Source organism: Anser brachyrhynchus (genome assembly GCF_964034855.1).
Source record: "Anser brachyrhynchus genome assembly, chromosome: 4".
Classification (NCBI taxonomy): Eukaryota; Metazoa; Chordata; class Aves; order Anseriformes; family Anatidae; genus Anser; species Anser brachyrhynchus.
The window spans coordinates 16,747,633-16,772,875 of NC_137698.1; the positions used below are offsets into that span (position 1 = coordinate 16,747,633).

The following is a 25,243-nucleotide window of genomic DNA, read 5'->3' on the forward strand; positions in this document are numbered from 1 at the left end:
TAGATTCCATCATAGAATCTGTCAGACTCTATCATAGAATCACAGAATCTATCATGAAATCTATCATAGAATCATAGGATCTCTGATAGATTCTATGATAGATTCTGTGATAAGTTCTATGGTTGTGTGATAGATCCTATGATGGATTCTCTGATGTATTCTATGATTCTGTGATGTATTGTATTATAAATTCTGTGGTTCTATGATAAATATTATGATTCTATGATAGATACTATGACAGATACTATTGTTCTGTGTTAGGTCCTGTGTTAGGCCCTGTGTTAGGCCCTGTGTTAGGCCCTGTGTTAGGCCCTGTGTTAGGCCCTGTGTTAGGCCCTGTGTTAGGCCCTGTGTTAGGCCCTGTGTTAGGCCCTGTGGTTCTATGATATATTCTATGATGGATTCTGTTGTGGGAAAGGAATTCGCAGGGAGCTTTGTGCTGTTTCACACTTCCCTGAGTTAGAGATAATGAGGAAAACAGCTGTAGAACCAAAAACTTGAGCAAGGTCGAGATAAAGTAAATTGGCTACACTGTTAAAGATGAGCTTTGGGCAGTGGCCAGTTGCTGGCTGGCTCAAGGTGCGTGTCTGAGCGTCTCTAACCAATTGTGAGACAGATTTGGACGCGTGGCCAGCGCGTGGGGCTACGGGGAAAGTATGTGTAGTAGTGAAAAAGGGCAATAAATGTTCTCCTGTTCAAGAGCCATCAGGAGTCCGTGTGGTGCATTCCTTCAAATGGTGACCCCGACGTGATCATGGAGGAGCAGCGCTGCACGAGTGTCCGAAGGGAACCCAGCCAAATGAATCAAGCTCGCAGCTGGACTGCAGCTTCAACCCCAGGACATCACCTGAAGGACAGGTAAGCAGCTGAGCAGTGATCATGGGAGCTAGCCTTTCGGCAGAGGAAGAGGCTATAGTGAAACTACTAACGCAACTCCTAATAGACAGGGGAGTAAAAAATGATCCATTTAAGATAAAGCTATTATTGAAATTTTTGTGAAAACAAGGGTTCCCTCAATGGCTTCCACAGTATTTGATGTAAAAACTTGGGATTAAGTGGGGGAAAAAATATGGGAAGCAGCGTCCAGTGGGGATACTAATGCTGCTGAGGTGATGACCACGTGGCAGCTGGTGACTGAGACTTTAAGATCGTGGCAGGTAGAAAAGGAAGTACAGAACGCCGCTGGCCAGGCAATAACAGCAGCCAAACCAAGATCAGAGCCTGCAAGGTCACCAGAGCAGTGTAATTTGATAGACCTGAGGGACAACAAGGAAGAGGGCCACAGACCGCCGTCGCAGAGCCCCTGCCCGCTGACCCCCTCGACTCCCGCCTTGCCTATCCCCGATAATGCTTCCCTGGGGGCCCAAGCTTTCGACCCGCGGGAACAATGGGAGCTGGTGCGCCGGGAAGCGCTAAAGGACGGGGACCCAGTAGGAATGGCTTTAGCGGTGCAGGTGCGACCCAACGGTCCAAATAAATATAATGCCTTCCACTGGGACCTAATTAAAGAATTAAGAAAGACTGACTACATATGGGTTACACGCACCATTTACTCAGTCACTGTTAGAAAATGTTATGACTGGTCAATTGTTGGTGCCGTACGATTGCCCCCAGCACCGCCGCCCACCCCACCATCAGCTCCGGGTACCTGCCCACCCCGCTGCTGGCTGCTGCATTTCTCCGTTTTGGGTGCCCACCCACGCGCACTGGGTGCTGCCGTGTTCTGCCTGCTGCTGCGCCCAGGCCCACCGCCCCGCGGGCCCCCGCTCTGTCCGCCCTGCGAGGCCGGGCAGAGCCGCGCAGCTGAAAAAAGTTTTCAAAGAATGTGGTGCTGTAGGGGTTTCATTCCACGTTGGAATTTCATTGGTGTCTCTAGGAGTCTTCTACCTGGCTGTGTCAAGTGGTGTGGATATGACTGCAGTTCTCTTCAAACTTGGTGTCAGTGAATCATCGCTGCAATCTAACAGGGCTGCTGGTACAGGCACATTTGTGTTGGCACATGCTATTCACAAATTGTTTGCTCCAGTACGAATAGTTTGTGTGCCAGCGATACGGGTGGCAATGTTTAACAACAGGAAAACATTACATTTTTCCTTATCCAGCTAAATTAGATGGCTAAGTACCTAAACATGCTTTCTCACAAGCCACCGTGTCCCCTGCTCACCACCTTTGGGTTTTTCCAACTAAAACAAGAGTTGCTGTTGTAACATCACAATTTGCGTGAATAACAATCTGTGTAGCTCAAAAGTTTACACTGTTTCTCTCTCTTGGGGTAGAATATTTGCATTGTGCCAAATGCTGGTAGATATTTTCACATATTTTCTATGCTCTGTGATACCTTAATATATGCAGGTTTTCAGACTTGTGTCCTCTTGTGTTAGAGAAATAATCAGAAAGATTTGTTCTTTCAGCTCAGCTTGGGTCACGCCACGGTACCCCCCATCTGTGAAACTTACTTCATTTGAAACACAGATGTTACAGACCCTCGGAAGTTTTCTTTTTATATTGTTGTTTGAACAAGGAAAATAACTTTTTTTTTTAGGGTCTACATCAAAATAGTTGAATTGTCAAAGAATCCAGGTTTTCTGTAGGATATTGTTTCTATTTTTCTTCCAAGCCATGTGTGCATCTCCATCTTTCTTTAGCACATAAAAGGAAAGAAAAGGCTGTTTTCTGACAAATCCAGGTGCAGGCAAGGGCAGGAGTTTATCTTGTGGATGTCCTGTAGATTGTGTTTAACAGGAGAAGGTGATAAAATATTTATTGAGACAGATGAAAGTAAGTTTCCCTCAGATATCAATTATGTCAGACTGTCAGAAACACCGATGTTGCCTCAATTAGGAAACAAGTGAGTTTTAATGTTTAGTTATTAATATTTTATCATGGTAATTATAGTTATTTAGTATTTCTGCTTCAAGAAAGGATATTTCCCAGTTGGGAAGCTCTCTACAATGCTCACGCTGAGTATCTCGTTATGCCTGAAGGCACCAGGAGGTGTCAGGGTGTGCACGCTCGCTTCCTACTCGCATCTCTGATCCCTCCCTGCACCCAGCTCAGCCTCTGAAGTGCTTGACTTTTTTTGCTTTGGACAAAAAAAGGATTGGTTCAAGTGACTAAGCAGCAGGGTCACACCTTTAATGAAGGTATTTGGAGATGTCTTTCTCCCTTTGGGGCCCTGGGAAATCACCCGGGCAAGTACCACTGTAGGCAGAAGAGTTTCCAAATGACTTCGCTTTCAGCACTTGCCTTTGGCTCCAGACCTTTATGAGCGCGCCTTTGGTGACCATTTTGTAGGGTTAAGTTTATCAGGTTGGAGGAACACAACACATCTCAGTGCCCTGTTAAATCTTCAAGCAGGCAGCAGGTCTATAATGGTGTAAAGAACTCCAAGTCTCGTCTCCAGTACTCAGCAGACACTGCACCTCTTTCTCCTTTCTATTGCTCAGCCTCCAGATAAGCTTTTCACTTTGTACCAGCTCCATCAGCATCTTGGTTTTGGAATACCATCTGAGTTTATGTGTGACTCTGTGATATAACAGCACTCATTACCAGTGTCCCTGGCCTTTCATGGCCTAAGGCTGCCCAGCACTGAGCAAGGCACAGTATCTATCACACAGGTGCCTGTACTGACTCAAACATTTCTACCATGGATTATGTCTTGCAGAGGTTCAAGGCAAAACCACATGACAAGATACTGGGTTCCTTTTTACTTGCAAATGTTTCTAAGGTGGGAATGAACCTCAAAAAGCCCAGAGCATGCCTCGTGTACTGCTCCTCTTCGAGCAGCCCATGCAGCTGCCTATCTGCACTGACACAGCTGGTGGTGTGGGTCCCTTAGCACAGGCCGGGTAATTTTCCTCCAAGTAGCCAGAGTGGGCTTGGTTTTGCTACCAGGCATTTCACAACAGGTCCTTGTGCCTCTCCTGGGAAGCTAATCCTGTCTTTTGTGGGCTTCTTGTGCTCTCTAATAGCAACGTACCTTCCTTCCTGTTCTAAAAATACATCCGCATGCAAATGTGGGATTAATGTGGCACTTGTACAGAGAGATAGCTGAGTGCTACGGCAAGCCGGTGGCAAACAGCATAGCATAGGTACACCAACGAGTACAGCTATTGCTTAGCTTAGTAATGACCCCAGTGCCTTCTACCACACCCCAGGGACACTAGTGTTTCAGTTTGGATCACCAAATGTGTTTTTTTGGACCAAATATCCTCAGCATTCCTGCTTCCCTCAAGAGCATGAACTCAGTTACCTTCCAGTGAAAATAAACCATGAAGCTCACCAAGTCTGGGCCAGGTCAGTCCACAGGACCAGACCAGACTAAGTCAGGAATAAAAAGCTATGCCAAGAACCTGGCAGCATTAAATTTAGCACTTGTCATAGCTGGACTTTTTGGGTGATGCTGGAGACAAAGTAAGGAGTTCACTGTGGCTGTGATTTAAGTTTGCGTGTCCAAAAATAGCAAGAGAAAAACTGAAATCCCTCTCTTCTGAAGGCTGAGATCAAGCAGGGAGCTTGCCTCCTTGCTACACATGCATGAAAAAAGCAGTCTGGTTGGATAAAAACTGCTTTTCATCTGTTTTCCACTTGCTTGGCTAACGGCGCCAGACAGCTGTGGGCTTAGGCTGGAAAACCTTTCTGGTGCAGCAAAACCTCGAGCCAGGAGATGCTCTGTGCCTTGCCTGTGACAGGCAGCCACCCGAGCCACAAGCAGGTGGGATGTGAGAGGAAGAGGAGACGTGCAGATAGCTTCAGGGATGTCCTGGATCCAGCCCAAGGCCGTGCCCTGCCACAGATGAGACTTTTCAGGCCGCATCAGTTTTCAGGGTGTGTTTAGCACGCAACGACTGAGATAAAAGCTGAGGAAAGATCAAAGCCGATTTCATGGTTTCATGGGTTCATGCTTCTTGTTTTCACTTTCCAGTATCTCCCTAAGCCTTTCCTCTCTGCGTGAGCGCTGCCCTCTCATCTGCCTCCCCATTCCTGCCCTGCAGCCTGCTGGGCAGCAGGCGACAACTCGTTGACCTTCCTGCCTCGGGAGGCCTTCACCCCACCAACCCGAAGCGACGTTGGGTTATTTTAGCTCTGAGATGACCCTTTCGGTATCGTTTCTCTCAGCTGGAGAGGCTTTAAGTCCCTTGCAGAAGTTGGCCTCAAATTTCTCCTTCTCTGCTGAGAGCAGCTCGAGGTGGCCGTGTCGGCTCACGGTGCCTGAAGTGCTGATTCAAGGGTGCTGGGTCCAGCGAGAAAGTGTTGAGAAGGGGCTTTCCAGGGCTGGGGGGGCTGCTTGTCCCCCCCAAAAGACATTTGTATAGCAGCAGTGTGGTTCCTTCTCTGTGGAGACTTGGATTTCCCCTCCTTGCCATTTGTACTCGCTGCCAGAGAACAGTGGCTCTTGCTGGCTAGTTTTTTTTAAAGTACTTCAATGGGGGTTTGCAGGTGGGAGGTGGGGAAAGATCTTCCCTGAGAGAAGAGGTAGGGAGACACTTGGCAAAGAGAAGGTAAGGAAAGGTCCTGAGACACTAAGTGGACCTTAGTGAAAATAATGGCTCTGGGTGTAATCTCGAGCCTGGTGCTTCAATTTGTTTCTGGTCCCGGTATGAAATGTGGCACGCTCAGGTGTGTTTGAGTTCCCCTGGGGATGAGACCCCAGTCAAAAACATCCCCTCTGGGTAGCCGGGTATGGTGCAACGTGGGAAGCCTGCCTGGCCCCCAGGAGGGGAGGGTGGATGCTGCTGCCAGGACAGGGCGGGCACTTGGTCGTCCCTGTGCCTGGATGCAACTGAGCTGTCCCTGCTCGCCGTGCACAACCCCACCTCTACAGCATTTCCTCCTCCTTCCCAAAACTGGGTAGCCTCCCACCCCTCACAGCCCCTCATGTCCTTTTGTCCTTTGTCCCGACTTGCTGGTTTCCCGTCCTTTAGGTTTTTCATCCTGGGCTGTCAAAGCAAATCCCTCTTGGAGAAGTGGTTCCTGGGGCAAAAGTGACTGGCAAAGCTTTCAGCTAGTTTTTGTCACCTTCGGGTAACTCGATCAGACTAACTCATCGGGTGAGCCCTGATGTGAGGTGTGGGCTAAACCAGCTGTGTGCTTTGTGAACTTTACAGGCAGGATGGATAAATGCAACGTTGCTTGGTCAGACTGGAAATGCCAAGCTACTGCAAGCACAAGATGTGTAAATGCTGATTTGAACAGGTGGAAAACAGAAGAAACAAATGTCATATGTGCTGTGGCAATCAGCCCCGGATAGTCTGGAAAGAAACGGCTGACATTTGTAGGGAAATGAGTCACAGACATAAATGTGAAGCGGAGATGTGCCACTAGATGCCGGGGGCAAGCCTTTTGTTGTCGCCGAAGAGGCTTTTATCAGGCTAGGAAGCAAGTGGTGCCCCTCTTTGTGAGAGGTGCCTCTTAGTGCTCCTCCGTACGTCTTGGAGCTAACCACTAGAAAATGTGTCAGCTATTCGAGAAATAAGTCATGAGTTATTCTGCAAGCCAAATGATATGGAGATGGCTTAACTACTGACTCGACTAAAATGGAAACCATGAATATTTGGGGGGGAATCCCTTGACCCAAACCTGCCAGCCTCTAGCTGCGTTAATCAAGACGTCAGGCTGTAGGAAGGAGGGGAGGAGACCGTGCTGCAGCCTTCCTTGGGAGGATGGTGGTAAAACTTTTACCACTTGCCTAAATAAGTTACAGAAATGAGGTGCAATGCACCTTGGACAATTAAAATGTGCCTTCAGGAGGCTGCTCGCTCAGGTACGGAGTCCTCAGTCCTTCAGGGCTCTGCATGCCACCAACTTTGTTGTATTTGTGGCCTTCACAGCATTTGTCAGGCTTCCTTTTCTCCCTCCACAACTCAGCAGTCCCCCCAGGTCCCCCTGAAACAGGACAAGCGAGCAACGTAACCCTGCCGCTCTGAGTTTTCAGCTGCTTCCCTGGTGCACCGTGTCAGCCTCCTCAGGTGTTGGACCATCCTCACCCACCTTCAGCACCTTTTTCCCTTCCAGGGAAGCTACCAGCTCCGTGACACAAGCAGCGTGCCAACAGGCAAGCCTCGCTTATAACGCACGGGCTGGCGCTTCATTGGCTCCCTCCCTGTCGCGCTCTGACTTCGTTTCAACTCATCATTGACTCGCTCCGGTGTCGGGGTCAGCCCGGCGCCCCCGTGCAAACCACTAACGGTGCGCCCTGCACCTGCGGCGTCTAGACCGGTTCCTCTGCGCCCGCTGCATGCAAATGCGCACAGAGGGTGCTCAGCCCCTCAGCATGGCTGCAGCCACCGGGGCTCGCTGGTAGAGCCCTCGGGGTCTGCTCCCACTTCGTGCAACGCCGCCTGCCGTGCTTTCCCAGGGTGCCTTTGGGGAATGGCACTTCTCCTCTGCTCAACGTTGAGTTAATTTCAGGTTAATTCATGTTTGAAACAGACCGGCACAGGGCTTTGGGCACTGAAGCACGGGGGTGCTGGGTATTTCTCCTGCATCCTTTTCTGGCTACAAGTGTAAATTAGCACGCAGTCTGGGGGTTTTCTCCTGCACTTGCCCGGTGCTATTTGCATCCCCGGGGTGGACGGACAGTCCCAGAGAGACTGCCCCTGTACTCTGGCTGGGTGGCGTGCTCTGGTGCGCTGCTGAACGCGTCCTGTGCTTTCCCTTCGGCAAAAAGGACCAAAAAGCAAGGTCACTGCTCCACACTGCTCCTCTGGCCAGGGACTGATGTGAGATGCACAAATGTCGGCACCGTGGCTGGCTCTCCTGAGCAGGAGGGCCTCACAACTCTGATTATAAAGGAGAAAGGCTGGAAGGTGACTCATGGTGTTTGTCTGCCCTGAGTGCCCAATTCCTTAAAGGTTTTCCTCAATTTCTCTCATCCCAGTTGAGTTTTTGTTCTCGTTCTGAACTTTCCTCCTTCTCTTTTCCCTTTTAAACCTCCCTCTTCTGTCTGCGCCCCTTTCCTTTAGTCTTCAAGCAAACCAAATAGTTAAGCCCTACTTTGAAAGATACCTGTAGTTTTAAATATGTTTTTCACCTGCTGGCAGGTGTGATTACACCTCTGGCTTTCAGGAGATCAGAGGAGAAAACGAGATCTTGTTCCCACGGCACATCATGAGCACATCCATGTACCTTCATTCTAGGACAGCAAACGTCAGCTTGGTATGTGGTTGAATGACCTAGCTTTGGGCTGATTTTGTTAGAATTTCTCTAATTCTGGTGCTCTCATGTTGAAATTTAATTTCTGTACCTGGAGCTTGCCTCGGTAAGCGCCGACTGTTTTGCATCTGAGTATAAATAAAGCTCTGCCAGCCTTTGGGGCTGGCTTGCAGAGGGTCAGATTCACCCAGTTCTTTGGAGGAGGTCAGTTGTTCCCTTCCCCTGGGCTGTGCCGCTTGGTCAGTGTTATTTTGGGTAGGTTTGAGCTCCTGATTTTTCTGCTTTAGGCTTTGCTCCCAGTTAGGGTGGAAATGCCCATGAGTTTTCTAAACACGATAAATGGGAATTGAAAGGCACGAGTGGCACCGAAACAGGTGCCTGTGCGACTCTCCCTCACGTATCTTTCACATCTATCTCTGAAGCAGGTGACGGACCACAAACCGCAGCGGTGGCAATTCGCTGCCATTGGGGTTTTCTCAGGGGTACTTTTTTTTTCTCCTTTGAAATAGTTTTGCTGTCTCGCGCGAGGGGTGCTGGGATGGAAGGGGTGTGCTGGAAGTGCACTTTCACTCCCCATGAGTGCAGCGGGTTTCAGTGCGGCCGAGAGGCTCCAGCTCTGGCGTTGCGGTGAGCGAAGCAGATGTCTTCAACACAGCCTCTTAGGGACCCTTACCTGCTCTCTAGTGCAGTGCACAGATCCTCTCCGAGGGGCAGGGTGGCCGGTGTCCCCACTTCATTTACATCAGGGTTGGGTTTCTGTTGCACATGGCAAATTTTTTTTTTTTTCCTCCTGGTTTTCTTAGTTCAGGTCGCTTTCTCGTTCTCGTCATCTCCAAAGTTACCCCGTTACTACAGACCAAATCCTTGCTCTGCCCCTGGCTCATGCGTGTGGAAGTGCTGCGACAGGTTCTCCTCCCTCGTCTTTTACAGCATGTAAAGTCTCCAGCCTCCCTCTGCCAAAAAGAGAGCTTTCTTCTCCTTGCCATAAATGCCTCACCTGCCTCCCTTCTCATTTCACACCATCTATTTTTCAGTGCCTTCAAGGAAATCTTTGACCCTGGAGAACCAGCCTGAGGCCTTCTCTGTCTCTGTCACTAAATTGTGTGTGTTAAGCTGTTTGATGGCTGCAGAAGCACAGCAAAGCCACCGAGCAGAGTGCTGCTCTTCTGCCACACTCATGTCCTTAGCGAGGTGTTTGCACCACGTCTGTGTAGGTGCCATAGGAAGGATTTCTGGAGGATCCAGTGGATTAAAAAAAAAAAAAAAAAGTAATAACAAAACCCAAAAATGCAGGCGAGGCTTTGATTTGAGTCAAAGGTGCAGCTGCTGCAGAAAATGCAGAAGCTGCTAGGATATTTCTGACGTGTTTCAGTTGGTGATGGCTCAGATAAACGCGCTGCCTGAGGTGCCAGGGCCCCTTTTCTGAATTACTGGCAGCTGGGATGTGGTTTGTTTAAGTACAGTTGTGGGCTAGATCCTCACCCTCCTTCTGCCTTTTCAGAATTACCACTCAGCATGCACAAATATTAGCGATCAGCAGTGACTGCAAGCTTTTCTTCCACAATGTTTGTCAATGTACATGTTAGTCACGCATTAAAACCACCATGACTGCTACCAAGGCAGTTTAAACACCCTGGGATTACAGTATCTCTGTCAAGTTCTCCTTTCTTGCCACGTCCACATCTATTTCACTTTTCCTACCCAAAGCAGAAACTTCCAGCAGCTTGGGGACCGGCAGCTAGGCAAATGTGTGCGGGGATTCACCAAACTGCCCGGCCTGCTGGGGGAAACCCAGCGGCGACTGAGCAAGAGCTGGGCTTTGCTATGAAAATCCGCATCTAGGTATGAATCAAGAGGACGTGTCTGAGCAGGAGCTGCTGGCTGTGCTCGGTTTATCTTCACAGCCACACGGGCAGTGACTGCCACACGACTCCAGGGCCTGAAATCACCGTGGGCCTTGGTTTTGGCACGCAGGGTCAAGCTGGCGCTTGAGTCTGCCTCTGCAGAGGAGATGCCCTTGATGCTACTTGGCACAAGTGATCGCACGCCGAGCAGTTAATCTGTCTTGTCTGCAGGTCCTGTAACTGGAAAAGACACCCCGGGAGAAGTTTCTGAAAAACAGGGAAGGCTGTTACAGGAAAAGGTGCGCCAACGACACAGAGAGAAAACCATAATAAATGGTGTGTCCACCGTGCTAGCTGGATGCCCAGTGCACCTTTGCCTGCTACTGAACCATTCTGGACAGGTTGTGCCATGCAGGCTCTGGCTGTTTTTCTCCCCATAGTAAAGTTTCCAGGAGCAGGGCCAGGGATGCCCTTGGCCAGCACTGCCCAGCCAAGGGACAAGGCTACAACTGCGGCTTCCCCGCAGCCTGGGGGTGAGCTCCTTGTTTTGTCCCAGCTCCTCATTTTTCCCCCTCCTCTCTGCCGTGCTGCTTCAGGAAAGGTTGCCTTCGCTTCTCTCAGTCTTCCCCAGCAGGACCGTGTCAAAGTCATAAACTTCAGAAAGGTTTTGAAGCTTTGGAGTCTCTGTAGTACTTCGCGTAGGTGGATGATTCTCCCCCAGCTAACTTGATGCCTTCCCCACCATTTTGTGGACTTCTCTTTCAAGAGGTTCCTGCCACGATCCAGCAAAATGCCTTGAAGCTGTCACAGGAACTTGAAAACTTTGGAAATATTGAATAAAAAACAGTTTTAAAGCCATCTCCTTTTCCACTGGCATTGCAGCAGGGTGATGTCGTTCCCTCTGCAGGACTTTGTGAACAGATCCTGGAAATTGTCCCTAGGCTCTGAGTTCAACTCCCCATTTTTGGCTTTGGTCTTTTGAACAAGATCTTTGCAAGATTTTTGCACCTGTCTCAGGGAAAAACAAGCCTCTAAGAGAAAGAAGAGTGGCTTATGCTCTAAGTAGAAGACTCAGGTGGTTTGGTTTTTTTTTTTTTTTTTTAGTTTACTGTCATATTACTATATAAAACACAGACGTGATTTGAAAGCTCCAAATTACAGCATTATCACCCAACCACATCATCTTTCTGCTGCCCTCTTCCTTCCTCCTCACTTCTCTCTCGTGGCTGTGTGTCCCCTTCCCCTTTTCCTTCCCGGCTGGTGACTTTGCCCTGAGGGCAGCCCCCGTCCCACCGCAGCCCCACGGCGCTGGTGCTGCCATGAAGATGGCTTTTGGGGCCACAGGGGCTGAAAACGGGCCTTGCACATCCCGTGTCAGTGCCAACAATGCTGGCTTTATGGGACCAACCCCCCGCATGCCAACACGCGGTGCTTTGTCCCTTCGGTTCTGAGGGAACCCTGTTTCAAGTGCCCCACTGCTGTTCCTGCTGCTGTTGCCTGACACCCTCTTGTGCTTTGCTCCCGGGCCACTGGTATGAGAAAAGCCACTGCTAAATGCTCACCTCAGCATTAATCGAAGCATGCAGAGGTGTAGGAATAGTTTCCCTTCTGCTGGTGCCGCTGTGCCAGTCATCTCTTGCATTTCCTGGGTGCTTTTGCTAGTAAAGCAAAGTGCTAGATTTGAAGGGGCTGGGTGGAAACATGCTGCCAAGTTCTTTGTTCTTTTTCCACTGTACGGCGCTGAGCTTTTTTTTGCTGATGTAAGAGTGTGCAAAAAATAGCGTGGGGGATTATGGCCCTCAGAAAGAAATATGTAAATATCTGGCTGCCTCAAAACAAAACAAAAAATCCTGCTTACATGGGGCTTGGGCTCTGACTTTATTTTGGGCTCCTGTTGTGGTTGAGTAAATACTAAAGGGAAGGAACGCTGATGTCGTTTGTACAGACCCAGCTAATGTGAAAGGGTCGGGGTGGGGAGGTGGAGATTACTTGGGGAAACCAAGCGCGCGTTCCATCCCCAAAGCCGGCTTTTATCAATAACATTGCAAATTTGGCTCCTGGCCTGCCTGCGGTGAGCCTCCGAGAAATGATCTCATCTCTCCTTCACGGTCTGCCTGCCGTGTGTGACAGGTCTGACTCCGGCCGCTGCGTATCGGAGCGTGGCCCCCGCGGATAAATAGAGGAGTTTGTTCCGCCGGCTCCTTACACTGCCACGATGCACCCGTTGGCCCGGGGGGGAACAGGAGCCACCATGCTCCTGGGGCTGCTGCTGCTGATGATGATGATGATGTCCCGCTCGGCCCATGCAGGTGAGCTTCTGGCGTCCTCGCAGATACCCGCGGCTGGGAGCGGTCAGCCAGCCTCGGTCCCTGCTGCCTCAGCAGGGGAAGGTGTCAAACCCTCATCCTGCACCACAGGAGACCCGAGGAGCCAGGGACTACCCTGGGTGCCTCACCGAGGGCTTCTCCTGTAGCCAAGGAAGGAGTTCTGCCTTCCTCTTTGCTGGTTCAGCTGGCAGGAGCTGTAGGGAACAGAAGTACAGGCACAGATAGCTGTTTCTTATACTGGTCCCCAAAGCACTGTCAGTAGAAGCATGGCCAGGGGCAGCTTTGGCTCTCTGGGAGCTCCAGAGTTACAGCATCTCTCAATAACGCTTTGTCTCTGTAAGCTGCTCCCTTCTCTCTTTCTCAGCCATCCTGGAAGTGAACGGAAACCTGAGCTGTAGGTGTGTAAAGACAACTTCAGACTACATCAGCCCAAAGAGATATGAAAGCATTGAAATAAGACCCGTGGGAAGCACCTGCAGACGTACAGAGATCATGTAAGTGCCGCGAGCTGCTTGCCGTAGCCGTAGGGGCAGAAAGCTGCTTTCTCCTCTGCTCCCGCAGAGATGCAGGGCCAGCACTGAGCGTCGTCTTCTGCAACCACTGTGCTGCTCAGCTTCCTTTCTGAAAGCTAAATCCTTTCAAAAATCTCAGCAGCACTCATGCTTCAGGGCTGGAAAACTTCAGGTCACCTCTGGCGAAGGAAATGTATCGGAGCCAGTGTGCCAGAGGTCCCCGGGACCCATGCAGCCGTGCTCCCTTGTGCAGCTGCAGGGAACACTGCTCATCTTCCCACTGCTTCGGCTTCTGCAGAATTACCTCCCAGAAATGAGGCGCTGAAGTTTTAAACGAGCCTTTCCAAGCAGGGGAAAGCGTGATTTCCTAGCACTGGTGCTGAGTGGCGAGCATACGGGTGGGGTGTGCTTGTAGTTTGTAGGATGAGCCACAACCAGGTTTTTCCTCCACTGACCTACAACACTTCTGAGAGCAAGCAGATCTCAGCTCAAACCCTTATCTTCTTGCCTCTGTCCTGTGAGGCAGGGTGTTAAGTGCAAGCGTAGGATTTCTTCAGGTGCTCAGCACTGATACATTTATGCCTTCTGGCACATATTAATTGATTGAATAGTGGCTGATAGATTGCCTTTGCTCCAAAATGCGAATGGTTTCACTTGTGTACATCTGCAGAGAAACCACCTTCGTGTGGTGGCCCCTGGGCTTCAGGTGCGGTCTCTGCTCAGCACAGGAACGCATTGCATCCCGCTTTTCCCTCTTCTCTTCGGCTTTCCTCTATTGCACGCAGCTTTCTGCAGGTCCCACGTGTGGCGAGCGCTGTGAATGAAAGCTGTTTCTTGCAGATCAGCTCCGGCTGTTCAAATCCCTGCCTCTGGAGGGAGTATAATGCTCATAAACATTGTGTTTCAGAATTAAATTAAGAACTTCGGCAAAAGTGTGCGTGAACCCCGAGGCCCCTTGGGTAAAGAAACTACTGAAGCGTATTGCGACCACGTAAGTTTCTTTGCTGAAGCCCCTTTGGCTCGTGCCTGCAGTCCTGGGAAGAGCTTCCAGGAACAAGGGCTCCTGGGGGGCTGCTGGGGCTTTCTGTGGGGCTGAGGGACCCCGTCCCATGGGGTCACCCAGCAGGGTGAGCCTCGTAGCGCTTGGTTGTGCACCGACACCGCCACCCCTAGGCTGTGCTTGTCTCGGTTTGTGTGCGGTGCCGCACCTCTGAAAACATCTCGGGGGGGGAAAAGAATGGTTTTTTGGGGAAAAAAATCGTGGCAGGAGCTGTCATGAGAGTGCAATGGTGCTTCAGTGCTAGGCTGGGAAAATTTCCTCCTGCAGTGGTGCCAGGTCCCTGGCAGAGCGGAGGGGTGGCAGGAGGCTTCTGTCCCTGCCGGTGACACCAGCCCCAGGGGAAATGGTGGTGACCTCCTCCAGCTCGGGCAGGAGCTTCCTCCCCTAGGACCCGTTTTCTTCTGCATTCACACATTTCTCCTCCTTCTGCTTTTTGCAGGAAGAAAAAATAAGTTTCCTGCTGAGGAAGTTGATGCTCAGAGCCCCGAGGCAGACTGCCAGATGATGCACAGGCGTGGAAACCTGGCAGCTCCTCGCTCTGCCCCTGCTTCCCCCTTTCCCGAAAGCCAGAGCCCCGTGTCTGGCCCTGTGGCAGCCGAGCTGCTCCCTGTACTCACAGATGTGTGAGTGTTGAGAGTGAACCCTTTGTTTGTTCCCCTGCCCATGCACTTTGAAGTCTGTGTTTTTCAGGGGCTATTCCCACCTCTCTCGGAGTAACTTTGAGAGCACTCACCAACAGAGCGTGCATCTTGTCTCTCCTTACAGGGCGCGGTGCCCGGTGTCCTGAGAGCTCGAGTCAAATAAAATCTGGGTTTTTCTTCTGTTGTGTTTTCCCTGGGTCTTGCCTTGAGCCTAGTTTTGAAGATGCTCCGTGGGGCTTTGGTAAACCCCAGCTGTTGTAACTTAGACCTGAGCTTGCTTTTGTTCTGCACCTGGGGTGCTCTCTGACTGATCCTTGGCTGGCGTGCCGCAGGCATTGTGGTGCGCTTTGAATGCACATCAGATGGAGCACTTTCATGACAGATCAGGGGATGAAAACCCCTTTGGCATTAGGACGGAGACAGAGGTTTGTGCAAGGCGGCAGCGTTAGCTGGGATGGGTGTCCCAGCCTTGAGGCCCCAGGGAGGGTCAGGGGGGAAAGAGCCAAAGCGAGTATCCCCAAAGCTCAGGCCAGGATGTGCCTGGTGGGGGGGAAATCAGCTTGTGGGGCACGGATGTCATGGACCTGCTGATGTTCTGAGGTGCTTCGTTAGCTCGCCTCCTGCCGATTCTGAATCGGCAAAGTAAGTGGGGAATATTTTTTAAGTGTGCCAGGCTGTTACAGCTGACACACAAACAGTGACCGTGCAGAAACAAGGAATGGCTGGCCCTGCAGAAGGTTAAAACACCCCAGCTTTGTGTGGCTGTGTGAACTAAGAACAAGCGATGGGGGAAACGAAGAATGTTTTTACAAGATCCAGCTTCTCAGGAAAGGGAAAACAGCGCCGGTTTCGGGAAGCCCGCACCCCGACACAGCCCCAACCCGCTCTTTATCAGCAGCGCTGCGACCTCGGTGAGCACTGTCAGCAGGGAAGGGCGGCGGGTGAAAACCACCGGACCCCGGGGCCTCCCGCCTGCGCCGCCGCACTTCTCCTATTTTCCGGCTCAAATAGGGGGATGCCGATGGGGCCGGGGATGGGGCCGGCATGGCATGGTGGGCGGCCCTGCTGCTGGGGGTGCTGCTGGCGACCCACCGCCCCGGGGGCGCAGGTGAGGCCGGGGGGGCTCCCCGTGCCCCCCTTCCATCTGCGGGGCTGCCGGGAGGAGGGGGGAGGTTTTTGGAGTGGCATCGTGCTGCTCTCCCGGGGGCTGAAATGTTTCTGAGGCTCTTTGGCAAAGAGGTGCCGGCCCTGGGAGGATTGGGGCAGGGGGGGAGACGCGTTTTCCAGAAAGGGTTTTGCAGGGGGACGGGACGGGGGAAGCGGTCGGGGGTGGGTTTTGGGGCGGTGTGTGAGCTGTGTGCCCCTCCAGCCCTCCTGGAAGCCAACGGCAACCTAAGCTGCCGCTGCGCCAAGACCACGGCCACCTTCATCCACCCGTCCAAGTACGGGAGCGTCGAGGTCCGGCCGGTGGGGAGCAGCTGCCGGCGCCTCGAGGTGGTGTAAGTGGCTCCTGGGGGTGGAGATACTGCTCCCCTCTGCCCTCTGTCAGATCCTGCACTCCTACACCTCCCCTCACTATAGGAAGCACTGGGTGGGGGCCAGGAGGGGGCTCGGTTCCCTGAGCCTCCCCCTGGAGGGGCTGGACGTGGTGGTGCCGAAACCCCGTGTGTTTTCTAGGATTAAACTAAAATCCCTTGAGAGGGTCTGCGTGGATCCCAACGCCCTCTGGGTGAAGAAACTCCTGCAGGACCTCCCGAAGCTGTAAGCAGCCCCGGCACTGAAGGGGGTCCCCGGGAGGCCTGGGATCCCTCCCAGGACCCGCTCTTCACACATTTTCCCCTTCTGCTGTCGGCAGGAGGAAGAAAGCTGCTCCTCCCTGAGGAAGCTGCCGCCACCGGGACACACAGATGGGCCGTGCCCAAAGCTGGGCAGCCCCCTCCCTGCCGTTGCTTCGTCCCCAGCCCGGAGGGGAGCGTGCTGCTGTGTGATGCCCCGCGGCCATTTCCCCCCGAGGTTTCCCCCATTTTATACACCTAAACCCCTGCAAATGCCTGTGCACGCTTCCCTTGCCCCCACCCCACAGTGACGTTCCCCCCGCAGCCCCTTGGCCCCAGCAAAAAGCGAAATGTCCCCTTCGGGCACAAGCATCGAATAAAGGTGGCCACCCTCAATTACCGTCCCTGGTGTCCCTGCAGTGCGCCGTGGGGCTCGGGGCAGGGGGCAGCTTCACTCAGTTTTCGTGCTAGCAGGTGAACCCGGGTTTGGGCCATGGCCGTGCTGGTTTCTGCATTTTTCGGTGGTGATGCAGGGCGGGAGGCGCTTCGGGCCACGTGCGAAAGGGGGAAGCGACAGCAGGGAAGTCGAAGCCGGGGGCGCGGGGCAGATCCTTTTCCCCCTGCGTTTCCCTACCCGCAAAATCCCCGCCGGGGCTGGCTATAAAGCGTCCTGCCCGTGGCTCGGGGCGGGCGGCGAGGATGCGGCTGCTGCCGGCGGCGCTGGCCCTGGCCCTGCTCCTGAGCAGCCTGGCGCCAGGGGACGGTGAGCGATTTTGGGGCTCGGGCAGTGCTGTTGGATGCGTGGGGCTTCTCCAAGCTTTCAGATTTCTCCTTCACCTTTCGGCAATCGTTGAACTCAATATTTCATCTTTTCAACCCGCCGGCTGAGCCGAGGGGGGATGCGTGGGGTGGGATTCGCACGGTGGGGTTAAGCTGCTTCTCTTCAAGGCCCTGTAGGCCTGAGCGCTTGGCGGGTGGGCAGGGAACAGTCTTGGTTCTGGAAACATCAGCTGAGTTTTCAAAACCCCGAAGCTAAACCCTGCGATATGCACGGGAAGAGAGATTTGAAGCTCTTTGGGGAGGGATGAGCCTTGCTTCAGCCTTGCGCCTTCCAACGCCAGCTGCTTTTGCCCTTGTCTGCTGCGAGCCCCACTAAATGGCACCACAGGGGGGTCGGGACGGGGACTGGGGACAGCAGTGGGGGGTGACCCCGTTTGTCCCCCACCGGCTGGGGACTGAGCCTGGGACGTGGGCTGCTGCGGCGCAGGTCTGTCGCTGGAGAGCCTGCTGACCAACAAGAGGTGCAAGTGCGTCAAATCGACCGCCCAGGTCATCAGCTTGGGGCTGATCCTCGCCATTGACGTTATGCCGCCAGGCATTCACTGCAGGAGGAAGGAGATCATGTAAGTGCAGAGCCCAGGGCCCGATCGGTGCGAAAACACCCGGGTGCTTGCACCCTCTCCAAAGCCCCAAAACCCCGCGGTGCCTCTCGCAAGGCCCAGCCTCTTGCAGGGGATGCTGCCGCCTGTTTTAACCGGGGTTACCTCCGGCACGGCTCCCAGAGCTGGGGTCAGAGCCCACCAAAGCTGCCCCTCTCGGTACAAGGGCTGTGCTCGGGACAAACTCCGTCCCAGCTGCCCTGTGACCATGCCGGGGGGGGGGGGCAGGAGGGGTTTTCCCTGCAGATGGCAGCGCGGTTGGGAAATCTCTGGGGAAAGAGGCTCCTCGCGGGGGACTGAGCGGGTCTGGTCGCCTTGCAGCCTCTCCCTGACGAGGAGCAGGAAGGTGTGCGTGGCCCCCGAGGCGCCCTGGATCCAGCTGCTCATCCACAAGCTGACGCAGAGGAATGGCACCAGGAAAGAGGCGGCGGCGCGGTCGCGGAGGGATGCGGAGAGGCGGCCGCTGGCCCCCTGACAGGGCCCGTGCCCCCCCCCCCCCCAGCATCCCCCGCCTCTGCCCCTGTCCAGCTACGATGAGCAATAACCAGACGCGGTTATTTATCCGCCCACAGGGACAGCAGTGGTGTGACCACCCCACGCTCAGACCTGCCTGGTGTCGCAGCACGGCGCAGGCGCTTGCTCCGCTCCTGGCCCCGCGGTTTTGGCAGAGGGCAGGAGCCTTCCTCCGTCCCCTCGTCCTCCCCCAAAAAGGCTTTCCTGGTGGTTCCCACTGCTGCCCCTTGTTCCAGTGACCCTGCTGCTCCCGTGCGTGGTGCCAGCCTGCCCTGGGTGCCGCTCAATAAAAACATGAACGTGCTCTCCCTCGTTGTGGCAGCTTTTTCCATGAGGGTTTGCACGAAAATCACAATTGCCATCAAGTGCACCCCAGGGCGGTGGCCGAGGTGCAAAGCCCGCTGCCGGTCCCAACGGGTTCCCTCCCACCCCGTGCTTCCCAGGAACCACAGCAGGAGACCAGAGGGGTCGCAAAACGGCCATTTATTGCCTGCAGAAGGAAACAAAAGTACACAGGTGCTAGGAAACAAGCAGATATTTAGCCCTATGCATCGCGTGTGAGCAGTACCCAATTTCCAATGGTAAAAATAAAACAGGAGGGGTGGAGAAAAAAAGTGACAGTTTGGGGTTTTGAGCATGTCCCTTCACCAGGCTGTTGTAAGGTTAAAGCAGGCAGGACTGCTTGGCTCAGGTGTCCTCCTTTTTCTCTGGCTGGTCCCTGCGCAGAGTGAGTCCCCCAGAGGCTCAGCCCTGGCCCCGCCGCTGCCCGTGTCCCTGCTGTCCCCCCAGCTCGTGGGACGTTCGTCTCTTTGCCTGCCCTGGGAGCTCCTCCTTGAGAAGTGGGGGTACAGGGTTCGGGGGGGCATAGCATGTTGTGCAGAATGTGTTTTTTCAGAGTGCAAAACAGGATCTTTTTGTACAAGTGGAGCTGGCTTTCCCTTTACAGAGCGCGCAAGGATGGAAAACACAAATTACTGGGAGGGAGGGAGGGAGGGAGGGAGAGGGAGAAACCCTCTCCGGCGTGCTCCCAATTTCAGGCTGGGCTGCCATTTCCACGAAACGCCCCGTAAAGCCCCTTAAAACTTCAGCGTGCCCGAGAGTGGCACTGCCGCTTCCTGGTTCTCCATCTGCGGGCAGTTCCACGTTCGGGGGGAGAGGATGTTGTGTCACAGAAAAAAGGAAAAAAAAAAAAAAAAGAGAAAGAAAGAAAGAAAGGAGGCTGAACAAAGCCACCCTCCCGAACCAAGAGCTGCAGGTGGGGCGGGGGGGCAGTTCAGGCCCCTGAGGTTAGGGGCTGAGGGCAGATGTAGCTCACGCGGTGCGCACAAACACTTTAATTTCAGAAGGAAAACACATGATGCAGTAATTAAAAACTAGAAACAAAGCCATGTAACGTCACTTGTAAAGACAGCCACCATGTTTTTTTTTTTTTTTTTTTTTAATTCTTGCTTTGGAACAAAGACAAATACAGACAAATGCAAACTTGGAAAAATGCCTAAATTTTAGGAACTGTTGAACAAAGAGGATGAGACCATGGACCAGAATCACTCCGAACCTCGCCGCTAAACGGTGAGAGCTTGTGCGGGCTAAATACATCGTGCTATTGCAGGAGAGGGCAGAAAGAAAGAGCCACACCACTTGGCGTGCGTTGCCATCAGTGCTGTGTTAAAAACCCCGCACCAAAGCGCACGAGCATTTATTTCTCCACCTTCCTGGTTACTTTCAGCTGTGCTCCCAGGAACTGCTCCTGGAGTCCTTTGTCCTCACACACAGCCGAAGCAGCGAACTGCCACCTCCGAACACCCACTGGGGAGTCAAACGACTTCTCTCCTGCTGACAGCTCTTTGAGGCTGTTGGTTTTGTCCCTTTGCTGTTTGTGCAGTACCCGTGCCTACCTCATCAGCCCCGCTGTTTGAGAGTCCCTGCACTCATTTCCCAGAAGAAAAGCAAACCCGTGGTCAGCACCAGCACAGAGTGGTCACAGGAGAAGGTCCCGCGTCACTCACAGCTGCGTCTGCAGCTTTATCATCTCGCCTATAAATTGTTTTTGACCTTACTGTGAGTCTGCTAGGCTGTGTAGGAGAGTGACCCACTGCTCTTCCAACAGCCTGGCTTCAGTGGAGTGACCTCCTGCTGGTGGGCATGCCAGGGCACACGGCAGGCTCCGGAGTTTGCACAGCCTCAGGAATCCCTCAAATCCACCTACGGGCTACACCACCTGCTTCACTGGCAGTGAGGAAAGGGACTCTTTAGTTATTAGGGGAAAAGAAAAAACAACACAGATCCATTGCAAAAGTGTAATAAACTGGTGTAAAATGACGAGGGAGGGATGGCATTTCTCACTCTAACACCTTGGTATCGTCTCAGGAAGCTGGGGGGAGTGCCAGATGAGGTCGTGCTTGGCTCAGTCCTTGGCTCTCCCAGCAGGGAGAGCATCAATCCTTATGTTTACATTGGACATTAAATCGTTATTACCAAAAAAAAAAGTCTATTAAGAAATGTGTGGTAGCTGAGAACAGACAAATCACAATTACGTACAAAGCTGAGGACTTGGGGGATGACAACTGCTGTCTGAGGTTAGACTCCCTTTTAAACCAAGACATAAGTGGGTATTGCACTGTTGTGCTATTTCTAGTGCAGGCTATTGATTTGGCTTGGATAGGATGAAAAAAAACCTTTCCATCAACCCCGCTATGCCAAGCTTCACGCCAAAGGAAGGTTTGGATGCTAGAAGCTTAAAAACGCCTTGTAAAAAATGAAAGCTACTCCTGCGTTGCTGGGATTAAATCTCGTCTTCAACGCTAAGGGCTGTCAGCCCGCTCTGGCTGCTGCTCACTACTAGGAAGGCATCACTACTGCCCTCCAGCTGGGAACCTTCATGGTGTTTTCCCAACCTGGCCGGCCTCCTAAAGCCATGCTGATGCACTGGGAGAAACCTGGCCCGACACTCAGGGTTTGGGAGCTGCAGCTGCTCAGCACCTTTGTAAGCCTGGCCTCGAGTTCAAGCACATAAGCACGGATTTAGGAGTCCCAGCAGCAAAGCTGGCAAGGTGGGAGACCTGCAGTGGCCTGCAGCGGTGCCTGACCTCTGAAGACCACAGCACGGTTTTGGATGCTATGTTAGGTCAGTGGTAAGAGCTTCTGAAAAGGTTGGGATTCAAAGATTTTGGCTTTATAGTCTATAAAACAGAGAATAGCGAGGAGCTGAGCCTAACAAGAACTTTTCCGAAGGCTTCTGCAGACTAAACAGGAGTGGCTTCGGACACACAGAGACAGCTTGCTGACAAAATGACATATTTTCTCGATGAATGCCAGAAAATGACGGAAAAAAGCTTTTAACGAGGCAAATGGGAAGAAAAGCTGGTCTCAGAACCCATTGTGCCATACCTGACTTCAGCGAGTGGTACGCAAATGTTCATACTCCTTACATCAAAATAAGGAAACAAAAATATTCAGCTACATTGTACAAAATTCTCTTTTTATATATATATATATATATATATACACACAAAACCCCATAGCTAACAGATTTACCATATTGAATTTTAAAAAGTTGCCTGTAGAACGGTGTTGGATTTTTTTTTCTCTGCTTGCTTTAGGCAGTGCTGTTGCTTAGAAGTTGACACCAGGCACAGTATTTTTGGAACCAAACCAAGACAGCAAGGAGCAGTAAAAGGCTTCAAGCTTTTTTTTCCAGGCTTTTGGTTGTGAGGGCAATGCAATCTGTTCGAGGAAGAGAAACCAGGGGCAGCCACGAAGAAAAACTGTTTATAGTTGGTGATATTTGGGTTCGTGTATTACTTCCCTCCCTCTCCCTTAGAAAATACCCTGCAGGATGCTGTCAGCATCCTTCTGGGTCAAAAGAAAAGGAGCATCGCCACGTGGGAGATGTGTTTCTGGAACAGCTCACATCCCAACACGAGGCATGCCGAGGGCTCCACATTCCCTCTCGTCTGGGAGCAGAAAATCTGCTCGGCTAGAGGAAAAAGCACGACCCCCTTACTGCTCCTTCTGCAGGGAAGGGGAAAAACCAGGAGGAAAACAGGGAGGGAGCCAGACGTGTGAATGGCAAGCAAACATGCCCCCAGTTACGTGCAACAAGTGAAACATGAACAGAGCTTTAAACAGATTTTTTTTTAAATCCAGAGGTTTTGTGCAATGTCTGGGAAAAGAACTTTTTAAAAATTGCACAGCATAATGGGCTTTGTGAGGTGCATTTTGAAGCAGAGAAAATCCAATTAAACACCTTCCTGCAACAGAACACTTCAGTCAGTTATAAACCAAAGGAAAGCAGTACCTGCGCAGTTTACAATGCTTACCGGTTGTTGGTGTTTTCATCCCCACCCTCTCCCACCCTGATATTACAAAAGATTGTTGTTGGTTTTTATTTTTATTAATAAACGGGCTCCTCTGCAGTTCATATACAATCATAGGTGAACTTTAAATTCCATTTTATACAAACATCTCAAAAAATATTGGGAGTGAAGTATGGTAGGAAATATTGCTCACGTTGCTCGTTAACATGCGTGTACGAAAGGAGGAGAATGGTTTGTTAGTGCATACCTCCAGAGCAGAGAACCCCCGTCCAAAAAAGATACAGTAGCTGATTACAGAAAGGTAATGTCCACAAAATTAAGTTTTTCATGCTATTCTACTTTCCAGTACTATACTCTCAGTCACGTTCTCGATTTATCTGCATGGCTAGGTGTCGAACGCTGAGGTATATTAAAAAAGAGATACCTGCACCTAGAGGAAAATCCGTCTTTCAAAAGGGCTTTTTTTGGTGCTGCACAAAGCAATTTATGTACATTAATTTCACCCAGCTATGATAGCTTCCAATTTATGTTAGGCAATAGATGACGCCTCCATTTTTAGGCACTTTTTTTTTTTTTTTAAAGAGGGAGTTGTCATTTCGTTGAACTGATTTTTGCATTTGTCCCACACCATCCCCTCCCCGGCCCACCAGCAAAAGTCAGGGAATATTTTCTACTCTAGGTCCAATTGCTTTTTCCTATGGATAATTTCCTATGTATAAAACGACAAAGGAAATGCATATTTAAAGAGTAGAGGAACAGCCTGACTTATCAGTTTTGCAAGACAGAAGATGGCTCCTTAGCATTTAAAACTGATTTAACAATTTAAATTTGACTTCTTTAAGTATACGAATGAGACATAAATATAGGCTATCAATCTGTTTAAAAATTTCATTCACGTAATTGAAAATTTTTTCATTTATTAAAAATATCACATTTTGAGACTAGAAACAGTAAAGTGCATGAAAAGTTTAAAATATAAGTTCAAGAAAATCTTATAGCAGCAAAAAAGCAGAATAAAGAAAAACTTAAAAACACAGACACAACCTTTTCCTATTACTGTGCCATTTTTTTTTAACATTAAGCAGCCAACCAATTCTTGCAGAAAATTGCATTAGGTTTAACGCCTCTCGAGGCACAAGGTTTTGAACTGGCCACCTAGAGCATAAAAAAGAAAAAAAAGAAAAAAGGATTTCCAACACATCTAAAGAGCATTAACAGTTGGGAATGAACCAGCAGCTTTTGAATTCAACCCTGACCGACAACAGAAAATAAAGATTATTAAAAACATATGATGGCTATTTGGCAACTAGGGTCAGGAAAAATAATCCAAGGAATGATTATGGCTACTGCTCTCTCCCCCAGTGACAAAAGCATCCACACAGCTACCTCACATGCGCTTTGGAGACAGAATTAAGATCATTTCCAGTGGCTTTTTCCTGTACCCTAAGCTCAACCAGCTCATCCAAAGTTCCTCATCTTTGCAACTGAACTTCAGCAAAGGGAACCTAGAAGGGAATTGGAACTTCTTTGTTCTCAGCTGCTTGTAACTGCTTGCTTTAAGTGCAATTCTTTCCCACCCCCAAAACCCTGCTCCCAAGCCATGCCGCTGAGCAGCGGGTCGTCCTGGCCTGCCAAAGCAGAGAGGCAGCTCTGTCTCACAGAGGCCGTTTGGATTCCTGAATATCTTGCCCAGAACGGACCACGTTCTTCAGAGCTCCAAAAAAACAAAAGCTACCATTATGTCTGCCAAGCAAGCGATCTACCATGGCATCAAATGCTCAAACTCAATCCTTGTGAGATGTATGTTCATTGGAATTTTTGTGGTAAGCGAATTTATGTCACGAGAATTTAGACCTCAAGTTTTATCATGGGTATTAAGCCATCTTTGGTTTTCTACTGTTAGTTAAATAATGGGCAGGGCCACACTGCTAATAACTTAGAGTCGGGTATTAAGTGCTTTGCTAATGTGCAAATTTTATTTTGGATGCGGAGCTCAGTCTCCATTTTGGGTTCAAACAAACAGATTTTCTAATATTCTTCCTACAAACCAGTCACTTCTATTTTTGTTTTTCTTTCTCCTAAAAGGTTGGCGCGTTTTGCCCCGTTCTGGAAAAAAAAGCTTTATGTTTAAATACGTTAATATGCAAGTTTTTAATCTCATTTGTCCATTTATAAGTGCAGCTTCCTACTGAAAAGAAAAAGCTTGCCAGTTTAAAAAACAGAATTAAATTAAAAACCTGGAAAGGGAATAATACTTTGGTTCCAGCCCTAGTGCCAAATGATACCAATATGCACCAAAATGTGCAAAATCTCATATCAAACACATAAGGAAAGGAGCTTGAAGAAGCAGCTTAAGGTTGGCCATACTTCACTCCTATATACTTTGATTTACAACTGTACAGGTCCATAACAACAGGTCCTTGCCCTCAAAGGGGCAGGGCTCCACTACCTCCTGTTCGGCAAGTGCACACCGTTGACAAGAGGCAGGAGCGGAGGATGGAGTTCGAGTTGTGTTAACAGTGAGAAGTGGTCTGAAGGGATGTGAGGGTGTGGACACCCAGTGATGTTGTTCTCAACCAGCCACTGAGGGTCCAAAGGCCCCAGGACACCAAGCACGTTCATGTGAGTGTTGGAATAGAAAATGTAGTCAATCACACCCTAG

At 50.9% G+C, this 25,243-nt stretch overlaps 4 protein-coding genes across 6 annotated transcripts in view; 3 read left to right on the forward strand and 1 right to left on the reverse strand.

Moving 5' to 3' along the window:
- The first annotated feature begins 721 nt into the window (after positions 1-721).
- On the forward strand, positions 722-14,709 carry LOC308194461 (growth-regulated alpha protein-like). The gene is made up of 5 exons (XM_080590456.1): positions 722-858; positions 12,129-12,307; positions 12,690-12,819; positions 13,745-13,828; positions 14,337-14,709. The coding sequence occupies exons 2-5, from the start codon at positions 12,214-12,216 to the stop codon at positions 14,347-14,349; spliced, it is 321 nt and encodes a 106-aa protein (XP_080446582.1). The 5' UTR covers positions 722-858; positions 12,129-12,213; the 3' UTR covers positions 14,350-14,709.
- A 372-nt stretch (positions 14,710-15,081) lies between these two features.
- Positions 15,082-16,704, forward strand: LOC308194462 (alveolar macrophage chemotactic factor-like). The gene is made up of 4 exons (XM_080590457.1): positions 15,082-15,646; positions 15,908-16,037; positions 16,216-16,299; positions 16,394-16,704. The coding sequence occupies exons 1-4, from the start codon at positions 15,583-15,585 to the stop codon at positions 16,416-16,418; spliced, it is 303 nt and encodes a 100-aa protein (XP_080446583.1). The 5' UTR covers positions 15,082-15,582; the 3' UTR covers positions 16,419-16,704.
- A 156-nt stretch (positions 16,705-16,860) lies between these two features.
- Positions 16,861-18,569, forward strand: LOC308194460 (C-X-C motif chemokine 2-like). Its single transcript, XM_080590455.1, has 3 exons — positions 16,861-17,076; positions 17,581-17,716; positions 18,074-18,569. The coding sequence occupies exons 1-3, from the start codon at positions 17,013-17,015 to the stop codon at positions 18,225-18,227; spliced, it is 354 nt and encodes a 117-aa protein (XP_080446581.1). The 5' UTR covers positions 16,861-17,012; the 3' UTR covers positions 18,228-18,569.
- Positions 18,570-19,684: 1,115 nt separating this feature from the next.
- Positions 19,685-25,243, reverse strand: part of CNOT6L (CCR4-NOT transcription complex subunit 6 like) — a 34,972-nt gene continuing 29,413 nt past the window's right edge. For all 3 annotated transcript variants that reach the window (XM_080590412.1, XM_080590414.1, XM_080590413.1), the window contains one exon: positions 19,685-25,239. In XM_080590412.1, the coding sequence (XP_080446538.1) occupies positions 25,027-25,239 (213 nt within the window). In that variant the 3' untranslated portion in view covers positions 19,685-25,026. The remainder of the gene's footprint in view (positions 25,240-25,243) is intronic.

What these genes read in the sequence shown, in the direction of transcription:
- LOC308194461 (XM_080590456.1), top strand. Translation starts at nt 12,214, where the DNA reads ATGCACCCGTTGGCCCGGGGGGGAACAGGAGCCACCATGCTCCTGGGG. An exon ending in GTCCCGCTCGGCCCATGCAG is followed by an intron (nt 12,308 to 12,689) that starts GTGAGCTTCTGG and finishes TCTCTTTCTCAG; the next exon opens with CCATCCTGGAAGTGAACGGA. An exon ending in TGCAGACGTACAGAGATCAT is followed by an intron (nt 12,820 to 13,744) that starts GTAAGTGCCGCG and finishes ATTGTGTTTCAG; the next exon opens with AATTAAATTAAGAACTTCGG.
- LOC308194462 (XM_080590457.1), top strand. Translation starts at nt 15,583, where the DNA reads ATGGCATGGTGGGCGGCCCTGCTGCTGGGGGTGCTGCTGGCGACCCAC. An exon ending in CCACCGCCCCGGGGGCGCAG is followed by an intron (nt 15,647 to 15,907) that starts GTGAGGCCGGGG and finishes GTGCCCCTCCAG; the next exon opens with CCCTCCTGGAAGCCAACGGC. An exon ending in TGCCGGCGCCTCGAGGTGGT is followed by an intron (nt 16,038 to 16,215) that starts GTAAGTGGCTCC and finishes TGTGTTTTCTAG; the next exon opens with GATTAAACTAAAATCCCTTG.
- LOC308194460 (XM_080590455.1), top strand. Translation starts at nt 17,013, where the DNA reads ATGCGGCTGCTGCCGGCGGCGCTGGCCCTGGCCCTGCTCCTGAGCAGC. An exon ending in CAGCCTGGCGCCAGGGGACG is followed by an intron (nt 17,077 to 17,580) that starts GTGAGCGATTTT and finishes GCTGCGGCGCAG; the next exon opens with GTCTGTCGCTGGAGAGCCTG. An exon ending in TGCAGGAGGAAGGAGATCAT is followed by an intron (nt 17,717 to 18,073) that starts GTAAGTGCAGAG and finishes GTCGCCTTGCAG; the next exon opens with CCTCTCCCTGACGAGGAGCA.